The 19,754-nt window shown below is 56.2% G+C and overlaps 4 protein-coding genes across 4 annotated transcripts; 1 reads left to right on the forward strand and 3 right to left on the reverse strand.

Annotated features, from left to right (window-relative positions):
- Positions 1 to 959: 959 nt before the first annotated feature.
- IUM83_06857 (Transcription initiation factor TFIID subunit 1) lies at positions 960 to 8,951 on the reverse strand (the record flags this gene model as incomplete). Its single annotated transcript, XM_067931090.1, has 3 exons — positions 960 to 2,075; positions 2,247 to 2,426; positions 7,488 to 8,951. The coding sequence occupies 3 exons, from the start codon at positions 8,949 to 8,951 to the stop codon at positions 960 to 962; spliced, it is 2,760 nt and encodes a 919-aa protein (XP_067787089.1).
- Positions 8,952 to 9,029: 78 nt separating this feature from the next.
- Positions 9,030 to 12,311, reverse strand: IUM83_06858 (3'5'-cyclic nucleotide phosphodiesterase; the record flags this gene model as incomplete). Its single annotated transcript, XM_067931091.1, has 3 exons — positions 9,030 to 9,544; positions 9,620 to 11,238; positions 11,962 to 12,311. The coding sequence occupies 3 exons, from the start codon at positions 12,309 to 12,311 to the stop codon at positions 9,030 to 9,032; spliced, it is 2,484 nt and encodes an 827-aa protein (XP_067787152.1).
- Positions 12,312 to 13,224: 913 nt separating this feature from the next.
- Positions 13,225 to 15,297, reverse strand: IUM83_06859 (putative choline/Carnitine O-acyltransferase; the record flags this gene model as incomplete). The annotated part of the gene is made up of 1 exon (XM_067931092.1): positions 13,225 to 15,297. One exon carries the CDS (start codon positions 15,295 to 15,297, stop codon positions 13,225 to 13,227), a length of 2,073 nt encoding a protein of 690 aa, XP_067787091.1.
- Positions 15,298 to 16,526: 1,229 nt separating this feature from the next.
- Positions 16,527 to 19,694, forward strand: IUM83_06860 (plasma-membrane proton-efflux P-type ATPase; the record flags this gene model as incomplete). Its single annotated transcript, XM_067931093.1, has 1 exon — positions 16,527 to 19,694. One exon carries the CDS (start codon positions 16,527 to 16,529, stop codon positions 19,692 to 19,694), a length of 3,168 nt encoding a protein of 1,055 aa, XP_067787258.1.
- Between the last annotated feature and the right edge of the window lie 60 nt (positions 19,695 to 19,754).

Here is a 19,754-nt window from a genome sequence, read left to right on the forward strand (position 1 = left end):
AAACACTTCGCTGTGCATTTGTTGTTTTTGTAGTCTCCTGGCGCGTAGTACCGTGGCTGAGCTGTTACGCCAGAAATGTTTTGAGTGACAACTTTTGTCGTTTGGCGTAGAATTTGGAACCGTTTGGATAGTGCGTCATTTCCCCTAAAAACAGCAAAAATTCTCGAGGAATCAATTTATTAGATGACGTCGCACGCGTCACCTAAAAAAATAACGCGGAGAATAGAAAACACTACAATTATTAAAATGAGACTCAAATTATTCGACCCACACTAATTGTGATGAAATGGTTTTTTGTCTAACATCCGGAATTTCAAACCGATATTTTGTTATCAATACCGGTTCAAACTTTTGAAAGAACCATACTAGAGGAGAGGATCCCAACGCGTCACTAAAGCGCCAATGCGTGACAAATTTAGTCGCACAGGTACAGTTCACACTATTAATACAGCTGTATTGCCTAGTCTAAAAACTCAGCAAAAAATCAATTAATCTATTTTATTAGATGACGTCGCACGCGTCACAAAAAAAATGCCGTGAAAATAAAACATAACAATTATTTAAAATGTGACTCAATTTATTTAGAGAATTAATTTCAATACCAATTTGAACGGTATACTGCAATTATAAAGGACTTTTTAACACGACATAATTATAGTAATCAAAATATTGACTTTAGAATACAATTTTAAAACAATATGGTTCTGTTTAATTGTAAATGTCGATAAAGTCTAATTGATTGTTTTTTTATTTTGTTCAATTTACAATTATCATTATGTTAACTATATTATTTATGATTCCTAATTATTGAGGAAACAAACCATACATATTTTATTCTTGACTATCATTGCGATTTCATTCAGTCACCAAAAACAGGCTTGAATATTGACTCGCCAACAAATTAGGTTTAAATATTGACGCGGTATCCTTTGCCAACACAGTCGAGTAATAATGTCTGCTCACTGTTCCGGTGCGCGATGCAGCCACGCTCTCGTGGTCTCTTCGGTTCTGATCTCATCTGCATCGCCGCCAGCGTCTTCGCTATCGATGCCCTCGGTGTGGTCTAGCATTGTTTGCATAACTTCTGCCGACGCATCGACGATTTCTCCCTTATCCTCTTCAGCGCACGCGTTCTCCAGAACTTCTTCTTCGACTGCGGCTGCAGACGCCTCCGGGACAATAGCGTGGAAGCGCTGCATTCTCATCAGCCGGGCTCTCCGGATAGAGACGTACGCTACTACACAACCGACAGCAATCGCACATGACCCCCCAACAACCCCGAGAACGAACAGCGTCTTTGCAGAGAGCGGCCCTAGATTTACCATCGAAGTGGAAGCCGCGAAGGAGATGCCAGCTTCCTCCTCAATCCAGACCACTGGGAGCCACCCCGCAGCTAGATCCCTGTGCCAAATGTCAAGCACCTGGCGGTCGCTAGTTTCCCCAATTCGCGCCGTGAGTTGCCACACAAGTCGGCGATGTAGCACTGCACCGGTTCTTGGTTCGACATCAAGCACGGACGTTGGGCTGTCCGGCGATGAGCTATTCTGCAACACCATGGGTAGATCGTCATTGAGGAAACTCATATTAAGGCTGGGATCGGTGGGCGCCGTAGTGCTCGCGACAATTCCAGTCGGAAGTCGGGATGGCAGAGTCCAATCCACGCCATATCGCATCAGTGAAATGCCAAAACGGGTTGTGTTGGTATCGAACGTGATCTCGGCCACGCGGCGTGCGTACCCCCAATAGAAGTAGAGGTTCTTGGGAGGAAAGTCAACCGAGTTCGCCGTGTTTTCACCTTGCCCGGTGAGCACGGCTGTCGTGAACTGCGATCCATCCGTCACTCGGACCGCGCTCAGCTCTACATTTTCACCCCAAGCGTTCATCAGCGTCGTGTTGTCGACTGCAAGTAGTCGGCCCACCACGCTCTTACTCTTCCTGTAGAGAGCAGCGCTATCTTCCGAAGGAAGTACGAGATCAAACGTGGAAGCTCCACGCTCGGTAGTAGTTGAGTTGGACCACAACGGTGTTGTCGCGGGAGAGTCATCTGCCGCGCTTGGAGGCGATGCGAAGAGTACCTGACATACAGTTGATGCAGCGAAGTACCCGCCTGTCGGGCACCTCAAAGTCGTGGATCGAGAAGATTCTTGCTGTGGTGGACTGGGAAGCAAATCGAGGATGTTCGGTTCAAACCCGAACTTTGTGGCGGCATATCGCAGGTAAGCTTGCATATCGAGCACAGAACTTACAGGATTGCCAACGAACACTTCAAGCCCGGGTAGTTGTAGATACACCGTCTTCACCCCGACGCCTGCCTCGCCCGACCGATCCACACAAATCTGTTGTTTCTCCTGATCGCTCCACTCACTGTCGTAAGCTTCGATCACAGTAGACATCAGAGCTTCACACACTGCCGCGGTCTCGAATGGCTGAGCCAAGAACGCATCCAGCAATAATGCACTTCGAAAAGTACTCGGAAGTGAGGATAGAGGAGGAGCACCGCTTTCAACCACACTAGCAGGAACACTGAGCTTTGGCCACGCCCACACTGTTGCGTCTTCGAACCCAAATGCAGTCCAGAGTGCTCGGGCTTCGCCGATCGAGAAAGTATAATCTGCCCCAAAGCTGCACGTGACATCGGCGTCGTATGCATAGCGACGGTCCTGGACACTTTCGGCGCAAAATGCACTCAGCTCGCCAAAACCTGGAGCAAAGCTGCTGGTATGGCGTACTGCAACGCCACTCGTAGCATTAAATACAAAATCGTTACGAGGAAAGCGCTCAGATCGAGTCCCATTGTCGTCCAAAATGAGTTGACCAGTGCTGGTGTCAAGGACGGTGTAATTCACCGCTGTGACGCTGCCATTCACGAACTGGACAGCGGCTAAATCGACGAAACTCAACGGCCCCGCAGTCATGTCTTCATCTCCGTTAGCTAGGCGTACGCGTTCAATTGCGTATTGCTCGAGTACAGCGTGGTCCAGCAAAGCAATCAACCAAGGGACGATTTGAGTCGAGATCATGGAGGTCGTATATGCCAGTAGAATCTCGTCACCGGTCGTTGAAAGTGTAGTGGTTGCAGCTACAACACGGTCCAACAGGGTCCGTGACATTACTTTCAGTGCCTGTTTCTCGATAACCTCGTATTTCTCAGCCACGTCTGGTGCTTGACAGTTCCCCGTCGCCCGATCTGATGAAAAGCAGGCGACCAGCAGTGGCTGCCACAGAGCAAATCCCCCCTCAGAATTCACCAACGCCGTAGATTCTTCAACATCAAGCAGAATGCGAGCTACTGCAGTCCACCAATCCGTTGTGCTGAAGATTGTTGCCTCTTCTTGTGCTTTGAGGTCCAGCTCGTTCAAAGGAAACGCTTTGGACATGTCTGTCGCGCTCGGAAGTAGTTCAGCTATTGATGTAGAGCCCTGAGTGATTGGAGCAATCCAAAATTCCTCGACAAACATGCGAGCGCTCGGGTTACTGGACCAAGACTTCAGCCAATGCCCAATAAGCTGAAACAGACACGAGACGGTGGCGTCTGTCAGTTGAAGTTCGGCAATTACATTGGCTGATGCAGTACCAGAACCAATCACATCTGCTTCACCCTTTTCTCCACGAGCAAATGCGAGCCATGTTGTCATCCCCGTTGGATCGAGAAACGAAGCCGGATTCGAAGCATCCCAGAGCGTGAAAAGCAATGATAGAGACTTGGTGCACTCGCCAATCGTTGTCTCGGTTTTACTTGCACCCAGGACTGCAACATTTGCGACGAGATCACTTATCGATACACTTCGGGCGACCACAGTGTTCCACGGGAGGACGAACGCCAGGTCATAGCCGAACTGAAGTGGGTCTTGAGATGGTTTTGCGGGTGCCGCACTCCACTCATCTAGCTGGTACACCTGAAAAAACAGTGACGACTCTGGCACTCCACGATACCAATAAGCTATAGCTTGAAGCTGCTCTGATGTCATTCCCAAAGTCTGCCCCAAGAACCCTAGCGCCAAAGCGGATAGATCTGCTGTTGCCTGGACGATTGGGGTGGTTGGAAATGTTGGCTGGACTAGTGCGACGAACTCGTTGAACGCAGTATCTTCGAGTACTCCGTAGCCATCAAGCAAATGTGCGCATGAAGATCTAGGATTCCCGTCACTGTCAGCCACATCAACCATGCACCACACGATGCGACTTGCTGGGTCCAATAGAGATCCTGTAGTCGCAACATCCCACAATTTTCTGAGCGATATTCTGCTTGCATCGGCCAAAACAGTCGACGCTGCTGTAAAACGATCGCGAGCCATATCCGAGGTGACGGTGAAAGAGTACAAACGCGCCAAGTGGGAGGCCAAGTCCAAGCTCAGCTTTGAATCGCCTCGGAACGTTTCACCCGTTGCCCATTGCGCCAGCACAAAGTCTTGTAGAGAGTCATCGGTAGCCCAGTTAAACAGCCAGCGAGCGATGCCACGAATTTGTGCCTCGGTTAGCGTAGTCGCAGCAATCATAGCAGTCAACAACTGTGCTTGCTTTGTGGTGCTCAAAGTGTGAGTCATAGTTGCTGCACGCGTAACTTGATTTTTGAGTGGGTACTGCGACACAAGCTGCTCCGACTCGTAGTCTACACCCTCGTACATTTGTTCCCAGGCTCGAAAGCCCGTAGGGAGGCCGGCATCGTCGACAACATTATCACTTCGAACGATTGAGTAGATACTGTCGGTCCTCCACAAAGATTTTGCTTGTTCTAGAGTAGGGAGCAGCGAGATATCCGCTGCACCCCTATAAACAGCATTCCAGTAAAGTTCAAACCCGCGCTGGTCGCCAGCCTCATGAATGTCTACATCCACACTTGCCGCATTTGTGGAGATCCACGAGGACGCAACACTAATCGCCGCAGCATCACTGCTTTCCCACTGGTTGAGATAGTCCTGAACTGCAGACAAATCACTGGGCAATGAGCCTCCGACAAGCGCATCCAGGTCATCTTGAACTGTTTGGAGGGCGACAGATCTGTCGATTGCTGGGTACCATTTGTCAAAGAAAGCAGTTGAATTGAGGAGACTAAAAGCTGACTGCGAATCCCAGATCTCTTGAGCCACCGCGAGCGATATACTCGCGGGTTCGGAGCGGTTGAGCTCAAATGTTGCATCCAAATGCGTGACGTCGGCGAGGTTTAGGTCCGGTGTGGCAAGAACGCTGAGCAAGTTGCATGCCTGGTACTCCTTCGAGCTCTGCCGGGACCCGATGGTTTGCGTGAAACCTGACGGTTGCAATTGTTCACATTCCGTCCAGTCCTCATCAACCGTGACTGTTGTGTTCGGGCGGACAAGAGCCGCTTCTTGCACCACATTCGCGTCAAAGAACCTAACTGGCCGTGATGCAAGCTGCTGAATGTTATCAAGACTTGGGGTGAATTTCGCTGAGTATGACGGTGTACACGAAGTGACGATAGAAACCTGCGGTGTTGTGGTTGATTCTGCACTAATCGTAGGCGTCGTTGGACAGCTCGCATATAGCCAATGTCCAAGAACATCTCGCTCCAGATATTCATTTGTTTTCCACCGCTGAAGCCACTGAAACACACGGTCCATCCAAACCTCCCACGTAGAGGAAGCACCAGCGCTACCACAGAGTTTTGCTAAGGCTATTTGCGAAGCCTGAATACTCGTTGCACCACCGCTTTCAACTGCCGAGGCCAAAGAGTCCCATAGCGCATAGCCATCGACAGTAAGGAAGGATGCGTTGTGTGAAGTATCCCAAAGTTTTAGAGCCTCGCGAGGCACTTCGTACTTCGTTCCATTCTCGGTGGTGATTGACGAGCATTCATCCATGGTCAAAGAGAATAGAGTCGTCTCACAGCCTGTGGTAAGCTCTAGACCACTTTGGTGGCCATCGCGATAGGGCTCAATGTCCAGTCCTCCTGGAACACCTCGTCGCCATTGATCCAGCAAGGTATTTGTTACCCAAGTTGATCCACTTTGATCGTTTATCCAGCTAGCGATTTGCGTAACGTGGGTCGTAGTTACCTGCGAGCAGCTTGTGCCGGTCATGGTCACGTTGAAAATACCAGAGCTGGGCCCTCCACCATCGATACCCCCCTGGCACAGCAACGCGATTGCAGCGTTTAGGTCGATAACAACCGCCTGAATTTCTCCTGCTACCCCTCCAGTGTTTCCACTTATGTGGGCCGCAAGGTCGACCCAGTTCTTGTAACCTTGTGTATTTCGAAATGAGAGTTCACTGTCGGGATCCCACAACACAATTGAAGCCGCCAAACTAATCCGATCCGCTGGAGTTTGCACAAGAGGCTCAAGTTCAAAACCGGTTGTTGCGTCGTCGAGATCGTCCGCCAAACCTGTTGACACGACATCGCAGGAATATACACGGACCGTGAGGGTATATGATTCCCTAGTTCGTGTAAATTGAGGCGCCGTGGGCGGGCATGTATCCTTCGTCACTTGGTAGGTCCTTAAATCCGTGAAGAATGGAGATTCATCAGCAGGTGTCGATACTGTTGTTTGTTCCTGTTCGTCCGGTGTTTCTGAGCATGCGGCTTGGCCTGTGGCCACAGATGTAGAAGCAACTTGAGTTGGGCTATTCTCCTCTCGAGGCCAGCATGTACTTCGTAGCCACCAATAGTACACGGCGAGTTTGTTCAGATCGTTTTGAGCCCACCCAGTAAGCCACAAACCAATTGCTTGAGCACTAGCTTCAGTGACCGCGAGAGTTGTGAGCTGTTGGGACTCGTCGATGAGGCGAACGTAGTTACTCGTTCGCATCGCTTGCAGCCACCGGGCATAATATTTTGTCGTGTCAGAAGGATGAGCTGGCATAAGGAAGGAAACAGTGTCTTGCGTGACGTCCCAAAGTGCGTCGCGCGCGGCCTTAGAAATACCAGAACCGATTTCAAGCACTGCGTCGGGGTTCATCTCGAACCCGAGCTGCTCGCCATCGATATTCGGCTCCAGATCGTATCGCAAACAACCGTCATCTCGCGGCAACTGCAACGCTGTCACGCAAGTTCCGTGCGTCCAATGCAGCAGCGCTCGCCGTCTTATAAACCCGTCGTCTAGGAGGCTCTCGATCCACGTTGAGATGACGCCTACCTCTGCAATGGTCATGCCTGTAACCCCAGCGAGGAGCCCCGAGGTCACACCAGTTGTCACCCCATCCACTACATTCATCCACTTCGTGAAGCCTGCAGGATTAACAAAAGCGCATTCGATGGACGCGTTCCACAGCTGCTGAGCTGTGGCGATGCTCACTGTCGTCGCGCTTGCCGGCCCTGACAATGGCTGGAGACTGAATCCCGATTGAACGCCAACTTGCTCCAGATCCAGGTCCACATCGGGGTCACTTAAGTCGCTATTGGTAGTGCGCAGCCCAAATGCCTTGCGCCAAAAGCGCTGTCTGTCGCGCTGTATGACGCTGCCCTCAGCCCAACTAATAATGTAGTCGCGGACTGCCATCAGTTGGTCGCGTGTGAGATAGTCACTTACGAGGGCTACATCGTTGTTGACCCCGTCAAGAACGTAGTCGATGGCGGTCTCATTGAGCGCCACGACCTGCTTCCAGATAGCAAAACCTACTGCTGTTGTCTGCGGGCCGCCAAGTCCATCGGCCGCAGTCTGGTTAGCGTCATAGTCAACGAGAGAAAACCGCAGGTTTGACGGAAGCGAGCCTAGCAGAATGGTAGCAGCCTCCAGGCTCAGCTGTAAAGCCGATGTAGCAGGCAGCAACTCGAACCCCGTGCGCGCTTGGCCCGTGGGGCTATCATCAATCCACGCGTCAAAGTCCGTCGGGGTGCTTCCAACTTGTCGCCAGAGATTTACCACTGCAAGGTCGGCGTCGTCGGCAGTCACCCGGTTCGTCGCGATGTTCCGCGCTACGATCTCGCTCTTGATGGAGCGCAGTATGAACGGCACCACCTCGAAACACGCTCGCTCGAACACCTCCTGCAGCACGTACGGGAACGCGATTCGCTGCAGCTTGAGGTTCAGCGAGCCCAGTGTTCGCGGCACGAAATTAACTTGCTGGGCCTCGATCTGCCGGCCGAGCAAGGCTGGCACAGCCTCCACGAGCAACCGATTGTACAGATTGCTCAGCACGCGGGGCACTGCTTGTCGTCGAGCAAGCGCATACTGCTTGGTCAGGAGACCAGGTATCGCTACGTCTGCCTGGTCGCGGAATACGTCGCGCAGCATCACTGGAATCTGCTCGGTGCGCGCCACCGCGTGCATCCGAACAAGTGCCGCGGGGAGACCAGCATCTCCGATTCTTTTGCGCTGGCGATTGATCACCGCTGTCATCCCCTCGCGCTTCACACCCACCACCATCTCCGGCAGCAGCGCACGGAGCGCGCGTAGCTTGGTTGCAGCGAGGAAGTCGGTCTGCAGGTGCTTGGTGTAGTCGCGGATGTGCGCGTGTGCGAATTCAGCCGCGAGAAACCTCTCCGAGTGGCCGGTTTGGGCGTGCAGCTTGGTCAGGTGGCGGACGTACGAGGCGTTGAGAGTCACCACGACATCGCTCTCGGAACCGTTCGAGCGCTCACTGGAGAAATGGTAGGTGGAGGCCACCTGGTAGCTCACGGCGCTGTAGCTGTCCGCGTCGTACGCATCGTCATCAATAGCGTGGAAATTCACGTTGACCTTCCTCGTCCGCTTCTCGTACGTGTACGGCCCGACCTGCTCGAGCTCCGGTTGCACCGCACCGCCCGATAGTAGATCCTCGGCGTTGGTGAGGTTCCAGAGGTAGAAGCTTGTGAACTCGGGCGCGTCCATGGCGTAGTTGAAGCCCGACGCGTTGAGGAAGTTCGCGGCGACGACACCATCGCCGGCTTTGGGCACCCACTTGAACAGCGCCGCGGCCTGCGCCTTCCGGCCGGCCTCTTGCGCCTGAAATCCCAGCGCGATCAGCGCCACGCCGCCGGCCACCAGGGCCAACGCGATCCCGACACCCCACATCGTCGGCCGTTAGTGCAGTCGGACCGGACGCGTCAGCAATAACTTATCTATCTCTATTATCGTGGCATGTGCTCGACGCTAGCTATGCGTCTTGGTGGCTAGCAGTGTGGCTTGCTCGCTGAAGTACAGGCGGTTGGTGCGCAGGTTGTCGAGCGTGGACTTGGCGGCAGGGACGAGCCCGCTGATGGTCACCCACAGAGGCGCCACCAGGTAGTCGATGAAGTTCATCTGCAGGCGGCAGCGCGTGGCCTCGTCCTGCAGGTTGAGCAGGTGCGGCGGCACGTTGAGGCCGAGCTCGGCCGACCGCTCCGCCTGCTGCGTGAACTCGGTGCACACGCGCTCCACCCATTTGAGCGCCACGCGAAGTGGCCGCCCCACCGAGCCGAGGTCGGCGCCGTGGATGATCATGTTGAGCATGAGCTGTCGACCGTCAGGCACGTTCTCGAATTCCTGGACGGACCCCACGACGGCCAGCTCCGACAGTAGTTTCGTGTGGTGCTTCATGTCGGTGCCGAGAATGCAGCGCACGATGTGCGTACGCGCCGACACGCGGGCCACGGCACTCAGGTCGCGCAGGATATCGCAGCCTTTCACTGTTGAGACCACGACAAACAATGTTAGACACGACACGACACGACACGATACCCAACGCAGTACAGCAAACTTACTCCGAAGCACAGCGAACGTGGTGGCCGCGTGGTGGTTTTCGAGTACGGAGATGTCGTTGTAGCAGAGCGCGAGGGCTGAGTTCGAGTCCACCTCGAACTGGTTGTCGTTGCCCGGGTGGTCCGCGTCGTGGCCCAGCGCAGCAATCAGCAAGCTCAAGGCTTCCAGTTCTTTAATCACCGAGAGCACCTCGGGCGAGCGCATGAGTGCGTACGAAGCTAAAGCCACGTCGAAGCCGTGGTAGAAGCTGTGATAAGGCACGTCGCGATATTTGTTGGCCAACTCACCGATAAACGCCCGCAGCGTGTGCTCCTCGATCCGGAATGTGCCGATGAGCACCAGCCCCTCGAACAATTGGTACGAGTAGTTCTCCAGCTCGGCGACCGATTTCGTCAGCGGGTCGAAGTTGTCGCGAAGCAACTCCTCCACCTGGCCAAAGCCATCCTGGCCCATTGTCATCCGATGCCATCGCGTGATCAGGGAGTGCGTGCGACTAGCTCGCACCACCGAAGCTGTGCGACTTCGGACACGATTGCGAATGACAACCTTGTCGAGGTCTTCTTGAGATTCAGCACAGTCGTCTTCGTCTTCGTCGGCTTGGTTGTGTGCAGTTCTTTCGCGGCGCATTTCGGCTAGTTGCTGGAGCCGCAATCTAGCAGCGCGGCGTAGCGCGATTAAGCGACCCAGAGCCCAGCAGGCATAGGCAAAGGTGCTCCACTTGTTCCGAGGAATGCGTTTGGCCTCGTCAAAGCCGCTCAGATCCAGTAGCGAGTGCACGCTAGCCACCTCGAGCTTGGCGTCGAGCCCAATGTCTGCACTGCCCGCGCCAGACTCTGTGCTGCTGTATTCACCTTCAGCACTGACCGCGCCTACATCGCGAGCTGACTCCTGGGCGACTCGATTGGCCCAGTAATCGGCCTGAACCTTGGCGAAGATAATGAGCGACGAGTTCACGTGCAGAGCATGAGCCACAAGCCTCAGGTAGACCGCCATTACGTCATTATCATAGCGCGCGACCGGGGAACTGGCAGGAGGGAACTGGCCGAAATTGACAGCCTGCAGCACGCCGACCGTCTCACCTGCACGGTCGAGCACGGGCTGGGTGAGCAGACATTCCGTCTTGAAGCCGAACTTGGCATCAAAAGACCTATCAAAGCGCGGGTCTTCGTATGGCTGATGCACAGTCAATGCCTTTTTGGTAGCAGCAACATGGCCAGCGATGCCCCGTCCGTATGGGATGCGTAACCCGTTGACACTACTGAGAGAGCTGAGACTCCAAAGTTCTTGCTTGATCGTATCGGACACGTAGAGCGTGACGTGGGCCGTGTGGTACACGGCACTGCCAATCTCACAGATCAACGACACAAGGCTCGATGGATCACGAACCGATTCCACCAAGAAGTGTGAGCGGCACAGCGCCAGCAATTGTCGCTTTTGCCGGGTCGAAGCACGTAGATCATCTGATCGCTGCTTGGCCACTAAGGCCAACGCTATCGCTGCCAGAATGGGGTGTAGCTGAATTTCAAGCGGTAGTTCAGGCTCCACCTCCATCATGGATGCAGACAGCGCCTCTGCAGAGCTTGACACGAGGCAAAGAACGCCACTTGGGTTTGCACCTCGACTGGCAGGCACGGGCAAAAATGTCAGCGAGTGCTCCACATCAGTCTCCAAGTGCAGGACAGAGCCCAGAGCTGCGTCGTCACTGAGATCCAAGCGTTCGTGTGCACGAACGCTTCCCAGCAGACGCTGGAACAATACCCTGGTAGACCCAACAAGTGCGCAAAAGCCCTCCTGTTGGTTCTCTTCGAAGCCTGTCCCATGGCTAGCAAGGACGCTACAGCTGTGTCTATCGGTGTGAAGCTCGATCAGACAGACCCCTGACACAATTGGCGTTGCTGCTATAATCCCCGCTGCCAAGTGTCCGACGTCAGAAGAGTGCAACCACTCCGCCTCCGCCTTTGTTGGTCGGTCGGATTTGCCTCGGACAAAACTTGTTCGCTCACAGACTGTCGAGTCTGCGGTCTCCAGAGGTGCTTCCGGTGGAGGGCCCACCGCGTGCCATAGCACTTCTTCGACAACTGATTGAGATTGAGTGTGCCGCGCAAGCGCTCGCCGTAACTCGAACGGGTATACTACGTTCTCGACTGCTGTAAGCGTAGCGTGCATGAACTCTTTTGAAAACGACAACCCTTCCTGTGTACTTCTCGCCTCCATCACAAAGCGCGGCTGCCCATGCTCGTCCGGCAGTACTCCAGCTAGTACGCTGGCAGTCGAAAATCCCAGCACTGAGTCCACGTCACACGCGACATCGTACGTCCCGAGATTTTGCAAACAAGCTACGTACGTGGCTGCGGGCCCGGTAGTCGGCACTCCATCGTCACTGAAGTGTTCAACCAGGTCACGCAAAGCGAAGTTCTCGAGCGAGGTCTGGAAGTTGACGGGGGTTGAGGTCGAGCAGGCCACAACCTTCACCACCGGAACCTCGGTGGTTGAGAGCGAATACAGAACTACAACGGTAGCGTCCAGTGCTGTGGCCGCGGCAAATAACAAAGAAGTAAGCGTCTTCTGTAGAGCCTGCTCGGACTGCGCGGCATCTCGCATCTTCAGGGTTGCAAGCGTCTTGTAGAATTGCAGTTTACGGTCCAGCTCCCGGAAGGCACTCAGATTCTCCGATATGGTGCTGCCCCCCTCCATCACAGTCGAGTCCCAGGAGACTCTGCCCGACGACGAACTGATAGTGAGTCTTGTACTGCTAGCCCGACCACCGGTACCCGTTCCTGCAGTCGGCGGACGAAGCGGCTCCAAGTGAATGCGGCTATCACTCAATTGAGTGTTCTTCTTGGAGTGAGGTTTGCCGCTGCGCTGCGGCGGCACCGGCATAAACTTTTTGTCGGCGTCGTCCAGCGGTGCATGCTGTGCGGAGATCGAGGGTAGATTTATCGAAAGCGTGGAAGGCCCGGCGCTAATTGATGCGTCGGCAACTCCACGCGGGTACGGGTCACCGTCAAGCCGATGCAAGCGAGTCATCGCAGTGAATGCTTAGTGGCGAAACCTGTTAGCTGCACGCAGCCGTTGAACACCGAGCGGCCCGAGAGCAACACTCACGCGCGTGCGTGTACGTTTCGCTGGCCGTGGGGGCCGGTTGTGTTAGACGAAACGGAGGCAATGGCTTTCTTGTTGTCCCCACCAATGTGGGGACCGTCGACTTGATCAGACTCAACTGCAGGCTTCAAGTCGCAATGCCATTTACAGCAGCGACCAGGTGCTGAGGAAGTGACGGTGGCGGTGTTTTCGAGCGCGTGATCGTTTCTGCATTGCCCCGGATTCCATGTTAAGACTCCACCGGCACTGGAAGGCCAACGTAGCTCAGTCTTATCCGCAGGAGCTTTTTCGGGCTGTCGTCGGGGCTGCAGCATTACGAAACCCGGCTTTCTCCTGCTCCTCATCACCTTGGTCCGCCCTTCATGTTGAGTCCAGCGTAGCGTTTTGCAGTCGAAATATAGCTGGGAAACCGATCGAAGACTTGCACCGGCACCAGAACTGGGAATACGGATCCACTTGAATTACTCCACACTGCTGCACTACGAACTTCTGCCACCTACTTCCTCTACATGAGCGGCTTGCCAACGGCTCGGATGGATGCCAGCGCCTTCACCTCCGTGGGTTGGCCCCCGTCGTCGAAGAACCCGTAGCCCTTGAAGGACGCCTGCACCGCCTTCTTCTTGGCCGCTGTCGAGTGAGGGAAGCGGATCTCTTCCTCGTGCATGAGCAGGTCCTGCACGCGCAACAAGTACGACTCGAGGTTCTTCAAGTACCGTTCGGTCTGGCGGTGCCGCGACGACGCGCAGAACTGGATGCCCTCGTCCTTGATGATGTAGCCGATACCGAATCCGTCCGGCACCACGGGGCCGAAGCCGAACAGCCGTAGGCTCGGGTTGCCGCAGTTACTTGTCGACAGCACCGAGTGGTTGAGTTTGCGCCAGGCATCATCCGCAAACAGCGCGGGCGTGGGTTTGCTGCTGTCGGCTGCCTTCTCGTGCTGCCATAGGCACTCCAGCGCGTACAGGTGGCGCTCGGGGCCCTTGCCCGCAGCGCAGTCGCGCACGTTGCTCACGTGTGTGGAGATGGCCTTGCGCAGCGACCCGATCTTTTCCAGCGGCGTCTTCTCCGAGAAGAACGTCTCCACGAACTCGAGCGCGTCCGACGTCATCGCGCGCGCGGCCTCCGTGCGGCCATGCAGGAAGCGCTTGGTCAGCACAGGTTCGTAGATGCACGGCGCACTGCCGTACTGGAAATAGTAGGCGGCCACGAAGGCCATCTGCACGAAGGCGTCCGGGCTCATGTTGTGCTGGGTGATGAACAGCTTGCCGAACGCCGTGAACTCGAGCACTTTGACCTCGTTCTGCAGCATGAGGTCCGTGAGTTGCGCCTCGGCGAACTTGATGCCCTCTTGCAGCTCGTGGTCCAGCGTCCACTCGAGCTTGTGCGGCTGCACGCGGGGACGGTCGGGCGAGTCGGCCGGGCTGAGCTGCGGCGCGCGGTACGACGCCTCCAGGAACGCGTAGTTGCCGGCGCGGATGGTCTGCGCGAAGCGGATGATGGTGTCCGTGAACACGTCCGACACGAAGCGCAGCACCGTGTGGCCATCCACGAAGGCGTGCTCGAAGTTGCATCCGGCCACGCCGTTCTCGCACACGATGAGCTGCAGCTTGTCGTACCAGCGGTTCATGCACGTGCCCGTCTGCACGCCGTCCTTGGTGATGCTGTAGGTGCCGTGCAGCGCCGTGGCCGCGAAGGCCGCCGCGTCCGGAGGCGACGTCGTGTCCAGGCAGACGAGGAACAGCGCGCGGTCGATGACGGCCAGCGTGTCCTTGTTGGCCGCCTGTAGCTTGGTGCGCAGGTCGGCCCACTTGGCCCGCCGCTCCGTGGTGAGCACGCCGACGGCGTTGGACGCGGCTTCGACGTCGTCGGCCTTGAGCGCGTCCTCGTGGATGGCCTTGAGGTTGGCCAGCAGCTCCCGCTCCGTGATGGCCGTGACGCCGTCCTCCCAGATGACGTCGAACCAGTAGAACTGGTTGCGGCAGACCACCACGATGTGCTTGGACAGCTCGTCCACCATGACGTCGTCGGCGCCGGCCGAGGGCACGCGCGCGCAGCCGAAGAGTCGCTTGTACTGGTGCATACAGAGCGCCATGTTGCCCCGCCACATGTCGGGCTCGAGCGTGCCACGACGCAGCGCGTTGACGAACTTGAGCGCGCCCAGCACGAGCGACGCCGCCCGCGAGAGCTGGTTGTTGCGCGAGGGCGTGGGGTCGTCCTCCAGCACGAAGAACGGGTTCACGTTGAGCACAACGGAGCTGCGGTGGTTCAGGTACGCCTCGTACCAGAAGTCCTCGATGAAGGACGCCTTGTCCTTGTCGTACTCCAGCAGCTGCGCGTGCAGCCGCGGACCGTCGCCAGCCAGGAACTCCTTCACGTGCTGCTCGGTCTGCCGCTGCTCCTCGGGCGTCTGCAGCGCCCTGACGGACGCCAGGAAGCGGCGACACGTCTCGTCCAGCGACGGGATCGGCAGCTTGGGCAGCGCCGCCTGGTGGCGGAACGTGACGGACTCCTCGTCCGTGGGCGGGCGCCAGGCAGCGGCCGCGCCCTGGCCGTTGGCGCTCGAATCGTTGGCCGCCATGGCGTGAGGCTATCGGAGGGGCGACTTGCGGGTTGGGAAGCAAATTCGCGAATGAGAGATCGGGTCGTGCGGCTCTTTAACATACGCGGCAGATGGCTACATTTGACAGCTTCAACTTTGGATTTGCGTAACGCGCGATTGCAGCGGAAAGGGCCTGTGAGAATGAATACAGTGGAGGAACTGGGAAAGAACTGGTTTTGACCTATATAAATCGATTACTCTTCAATTTTGGTCGAAGTGGAGATTGGTTTTGGCGAGGCATTTGCGTGTCAACGCATTGCGTACGTGTTCAACCGGTTGCAGACTGCAAGTTGCAGCCGACAAGGCTTAGCTCGAGACCAGCCCATCCAGGAGGCTGGCTGGACCAGGCCACACCCGCAGAATGCGCTCGAGAGCGCGTGCGATTGGCAGGTGTTTCCTTACGCTGGCAATCCCGTCGTCATCTTCTGCCAGTGTCCGCCGGCTCTTGGCTCCTGGCCGTCGTCGAACCACACCACCAGCGCTCGCTGACCAAGTTGCACACATCGACATCAACACTCTCGGAGTCGCCACGGCAGTTTCCACGAAGAGATCAGTTGTCGCCGTGTGAACTTCACAATGAAGACGGCCTGCTTTCATACCCGTATGCGCAACACAACTACAACGACGGCATCAACCATGCCGCGTGATTCCGAAATGGAGGTCCCTGGCCCAGGCCCCGTGGTCGAGAGGAAGAGAACGCAGTGCCCCCACTGCCTTGTCTTGGCGGAACGGAGTCTGGCCCTGCCGGCCTGTCACTATCACTCTAAGCCACGCGCAGGATAGCGAGCAGTGCTGCCGGAGCCGTGCTCATGCTGAGCAGCTTCATACTGTGCGGCGAAACGGCGCACAGGGGGGGGGGCTGACTCGGGCCCACCATCGAGCTGTGCGCTAACATTTTTCGGATCGAGATAGAATCGAGCTGAGAGCTTATCTGCAATTGTGCAAGACTTGCTTCATCCTCGTCGTGCTGTCAAGATTAATCTTTCTCCTCCCTGTGAATAGCGCAACGGTATCATGAAAGTCGGCCATCGTCGTGCCGAAGGATCCGCACAAATAGGCTATTTGAAATAGCAAGGCATCCCTCTCTCGATGCTGATGCTGTGAGACCAGGTCGCGAGCTGGATGGGACGAGCAATGGGGACAATTCTCACTCGGCAATCAGCTCCCCGCGAGGTGACAGCTTTCGACCAGCGGGCACGTCTGCAGGAATGGCGACGCCCGAGGGTGACTACGTGAACGCGTTGGGGCAAATTCAGTGGGCCAAGGTGCCGTTGAATGCCGCGCTGGACAAGCTCAAGACATCCCGCGAGGGCCTGACATCTCATGAGGCCGAGAGGCGGCTCCAGGAGTTTGGCCCGAACAAGCTGCCGGAGGAGAAGGTGAACAAGCTTACGCTGTTCTTGGGCTTCATGTGGAACCCGCTGTCGTGGGCCATGGAGGTGGCCGCCATCCTGGCCATTGTGTTGCTGGACTTTGCAGATTTCGCGCTGATCATGTTCCTGCTGCTGCTGAACGCGTGCATTGGCTACCTGGAAGAGATTCAAGCTGGAAACGCAGTGTCCTCTCTGATGGGGCAGTTGGCACCTGAGGCCAAAGTTTTGCGAGATGGAGAGATTAAGAATGTGCCAGCGAGCTTGTTAGTACCCGGCGACGTGCTGCGTGTGCGTTTGGGTGACGTGATCCCGGCCGACCTCAAGTTCCTGGAGGGCGATGCGGTCAAGGTGGACCAGTCGTCGCTGACGGGCGAGTCGCTGCCGGTGACCAAGAACGAGGGCGACGAGGGCTACTCTGGCTCGGTGGTGAAGCAGGGCGAGATCGAGGCCGTCGTGACGAGCACGGGCATCAACACGTTCCTGGGCCGCGCCGCCGAGAAGATCGCCACGGCGGACTCGCACGGCCGTCTGCAGATGGTGTTGACGACGGTGGGCAACTTCTGCATGGTGTCGATCATGTTCTGGTGCGTGGTGGAGCTGCTGGTGCAAATGGCCGGCCGCACATCCGAGAACCCATGCGTCATCGTGACGGACGGCTGCCTGGGTGTGGCCAACATCCTGGTGCTGATCGTGGGCGGTATCCCCGTGGCCATGCCGACGGTGCTGTCGGTGACGCTGGCCATCGGTTCGTCGGCTCTAGCGAAGGAGAACGCCATCGTGACGCGTCTGACGTGCATTGAGGAGATGGCCAGCATGGAGGTGCTGTGCTCGGACAAGACGGGCACGCTGACGCTGAACCAGCTTTCGGTGGACATGGACAACCTGATCCCGTACAACAACTTCACGGCGGATGACATCCTGAAGTACGGCGCGCTGTCGGCCCGTACGGAGAACAACGAGGCCATCGACGTGGTGTGCCACAACTCGTACCCGGGCAAGGACACGATGTGGCAGGAGTACACGCTGCTGCACTACACGCCGTTCGACCCCACGACGAAGCGCACGATTGCCAAGCTGAAGGACAACCGCACGGGCGAGATCCTGCGCGCCGTGAAGGGTGCCCCGCAGGTGGTGCTGGACATGGACGTGAACGCCGACTCGCTCCGCGTGGAGGTGGAGGACCGCATCAACGAGTTCGCTTCGCGCGGCTACCGTGGTCTGGGTGTGGGTATCTCTCGCAGTGGCGATGTTCCGGTGGAGGAGTGCGAGTGGCAGATGATCGGTCTGCTGCCGCTGTTCGACCCGCCTCGCCACGACACGGCCGACACGGTGAAGAAGGCCCTTGCTCTGGGTGTCGCTGTGAAGATGGTGACGGGTGACCAGAAGGCCATTGCCGTGGAGACGTGCCGTCAGCTGGGAATGCCGACGAACATCCTGGACACTTCTTTCTTCAACACTGCGCCTCCTGCCGGCCTGAACCTGGCGCAGATGATCTACGACACGGACGGCTTTGCTCAGGTGTTCCCTGAGCACAAGTTTGAAATCGTGAAGCACCTGCAGTCGCTGGGCAAGGTGGTGGGCATGACGGGTGACGGTGTGAACGACGCTCCGGCCCTGGCCCAGGCCGACATTGGTATTGCTGTGGATGATGCGACGGATGCCGCGCGTGCTGCCGCCGACATCGTGCTTGTTTCACCCGGTCTGAGTGTGATCATCACGGCCATCCGTATGAGCCGTGAGATCTTCCTGCGCATGAAGAACTACGCCATGTACTCGATCGCCATGACGGTGCGTATCGTGTTCACGTTCGGCATTCTGACGGTGGCGTGGAACTGGTACTTCCCCCCGATCCTCGTTGTGATTCTGGCCATCCTGAACGATGGCACCATTTTGACGATCTCGAAGGACAACGTGGTTGCGTCGCCGCACCCGGACTCGTGGAAGCTGAAGGAGGTGTTCATTTCGTCGATCTCGTTCGGCCTGTGGCTGACCCTGTCGACGGTGGTGCTGTTCGCAATCATCAACAACTCAAAAGGTTTCGAGAGCACGGGTGTGGAGAACCTGTGCGTGAGCTGCATGAAGAACGAGTGCCACGACTTCTTCCAGGACCAGTACCAGACGTGCGTGATGGACAACAACTCAACCGGCTGTGGTGAGATGACTGGCAGCGTGCCGCAGGCCGCTAGCATTTCGAACGTGGGTAACTTCCGTGAGAAGGCGATCAACGCTTACTGGACGCAGTACCAGGAGAAGTACGACTCGCGCTCGAAGCTGTTCGAGGACCTGGCGGACGTACACCTCAACTGGCTGCCGAACGACGCGAAGCCGTCGGCTGAGGTTGCGTACAACCAGTACGTGTACGCTTACACTCTGGGTGCTGGCGGTGCTGCTTACGAGGGCGACTACGACGTGTTCACGGCCGCTCAGCTGGGCAAGGGTGTGACGTTCATCGGTAACGATAGGGTGCCTATCACAAACGAAGTGAGTTTCTGCGACTACGTGTGGGGCTTCAGCAACTGGAACCAGACATGGACGCGCGACTACAAAATGATAGGCCCTGGCATCCAACGGAAGCAAGGTGTTCTTCGTTCATTGATTTATCTACAAGTATCTATCTCCGGCCAAGCTCTGATCTTCGTGACGCGTACTGCCGGAAGCAATAATTGGTTTTTCGCGGAGAAACCATGCACGATGCTGATGGTAGCTTTCGTGTTTGCTCAATTTGCAGCGTCGGCCATCGGCTGGGTCGGCTTTGGTGGCTATCCAAATAGCCGGATTGCCGTGATCGGCTGCGGCGGTGGCTATACACTGATTGCCTGGTTGTGGTGTATCTTGTGGCAGTTCCCACTTGACCCGATCAAGTTTATGGTAAACCACATCCTGACCAAGGACACGTACGGGCAGAAGGCGTTCATGAAGCGTATCAACGCCGGCCACCCCACGATGAAGCACACGGTCGTATCGAACTCAGAGCGATCGCTCCGCACTAGTCGCTCGGTGTAAGTTATTTTATTGCTAACTGCGGGTCAAATGGAAGAACACTTACGCCACAACTTGTTATTG

The sequence above is a fragment of the Phytophthora cinnamomi genome, assembly GCF_018691715.1.
Source record: "Phytophthora cinnamomi strain GKB4 chromosome Unknown Contig62, whole genome shotgun sequence".
Taxonomy (NCBI): Eukaryota; Oomycota; class Peronosporomycetes; order Peronosporales; family Peronosporaceae; genus Phytophthora; species Phytophthora cinnamomi.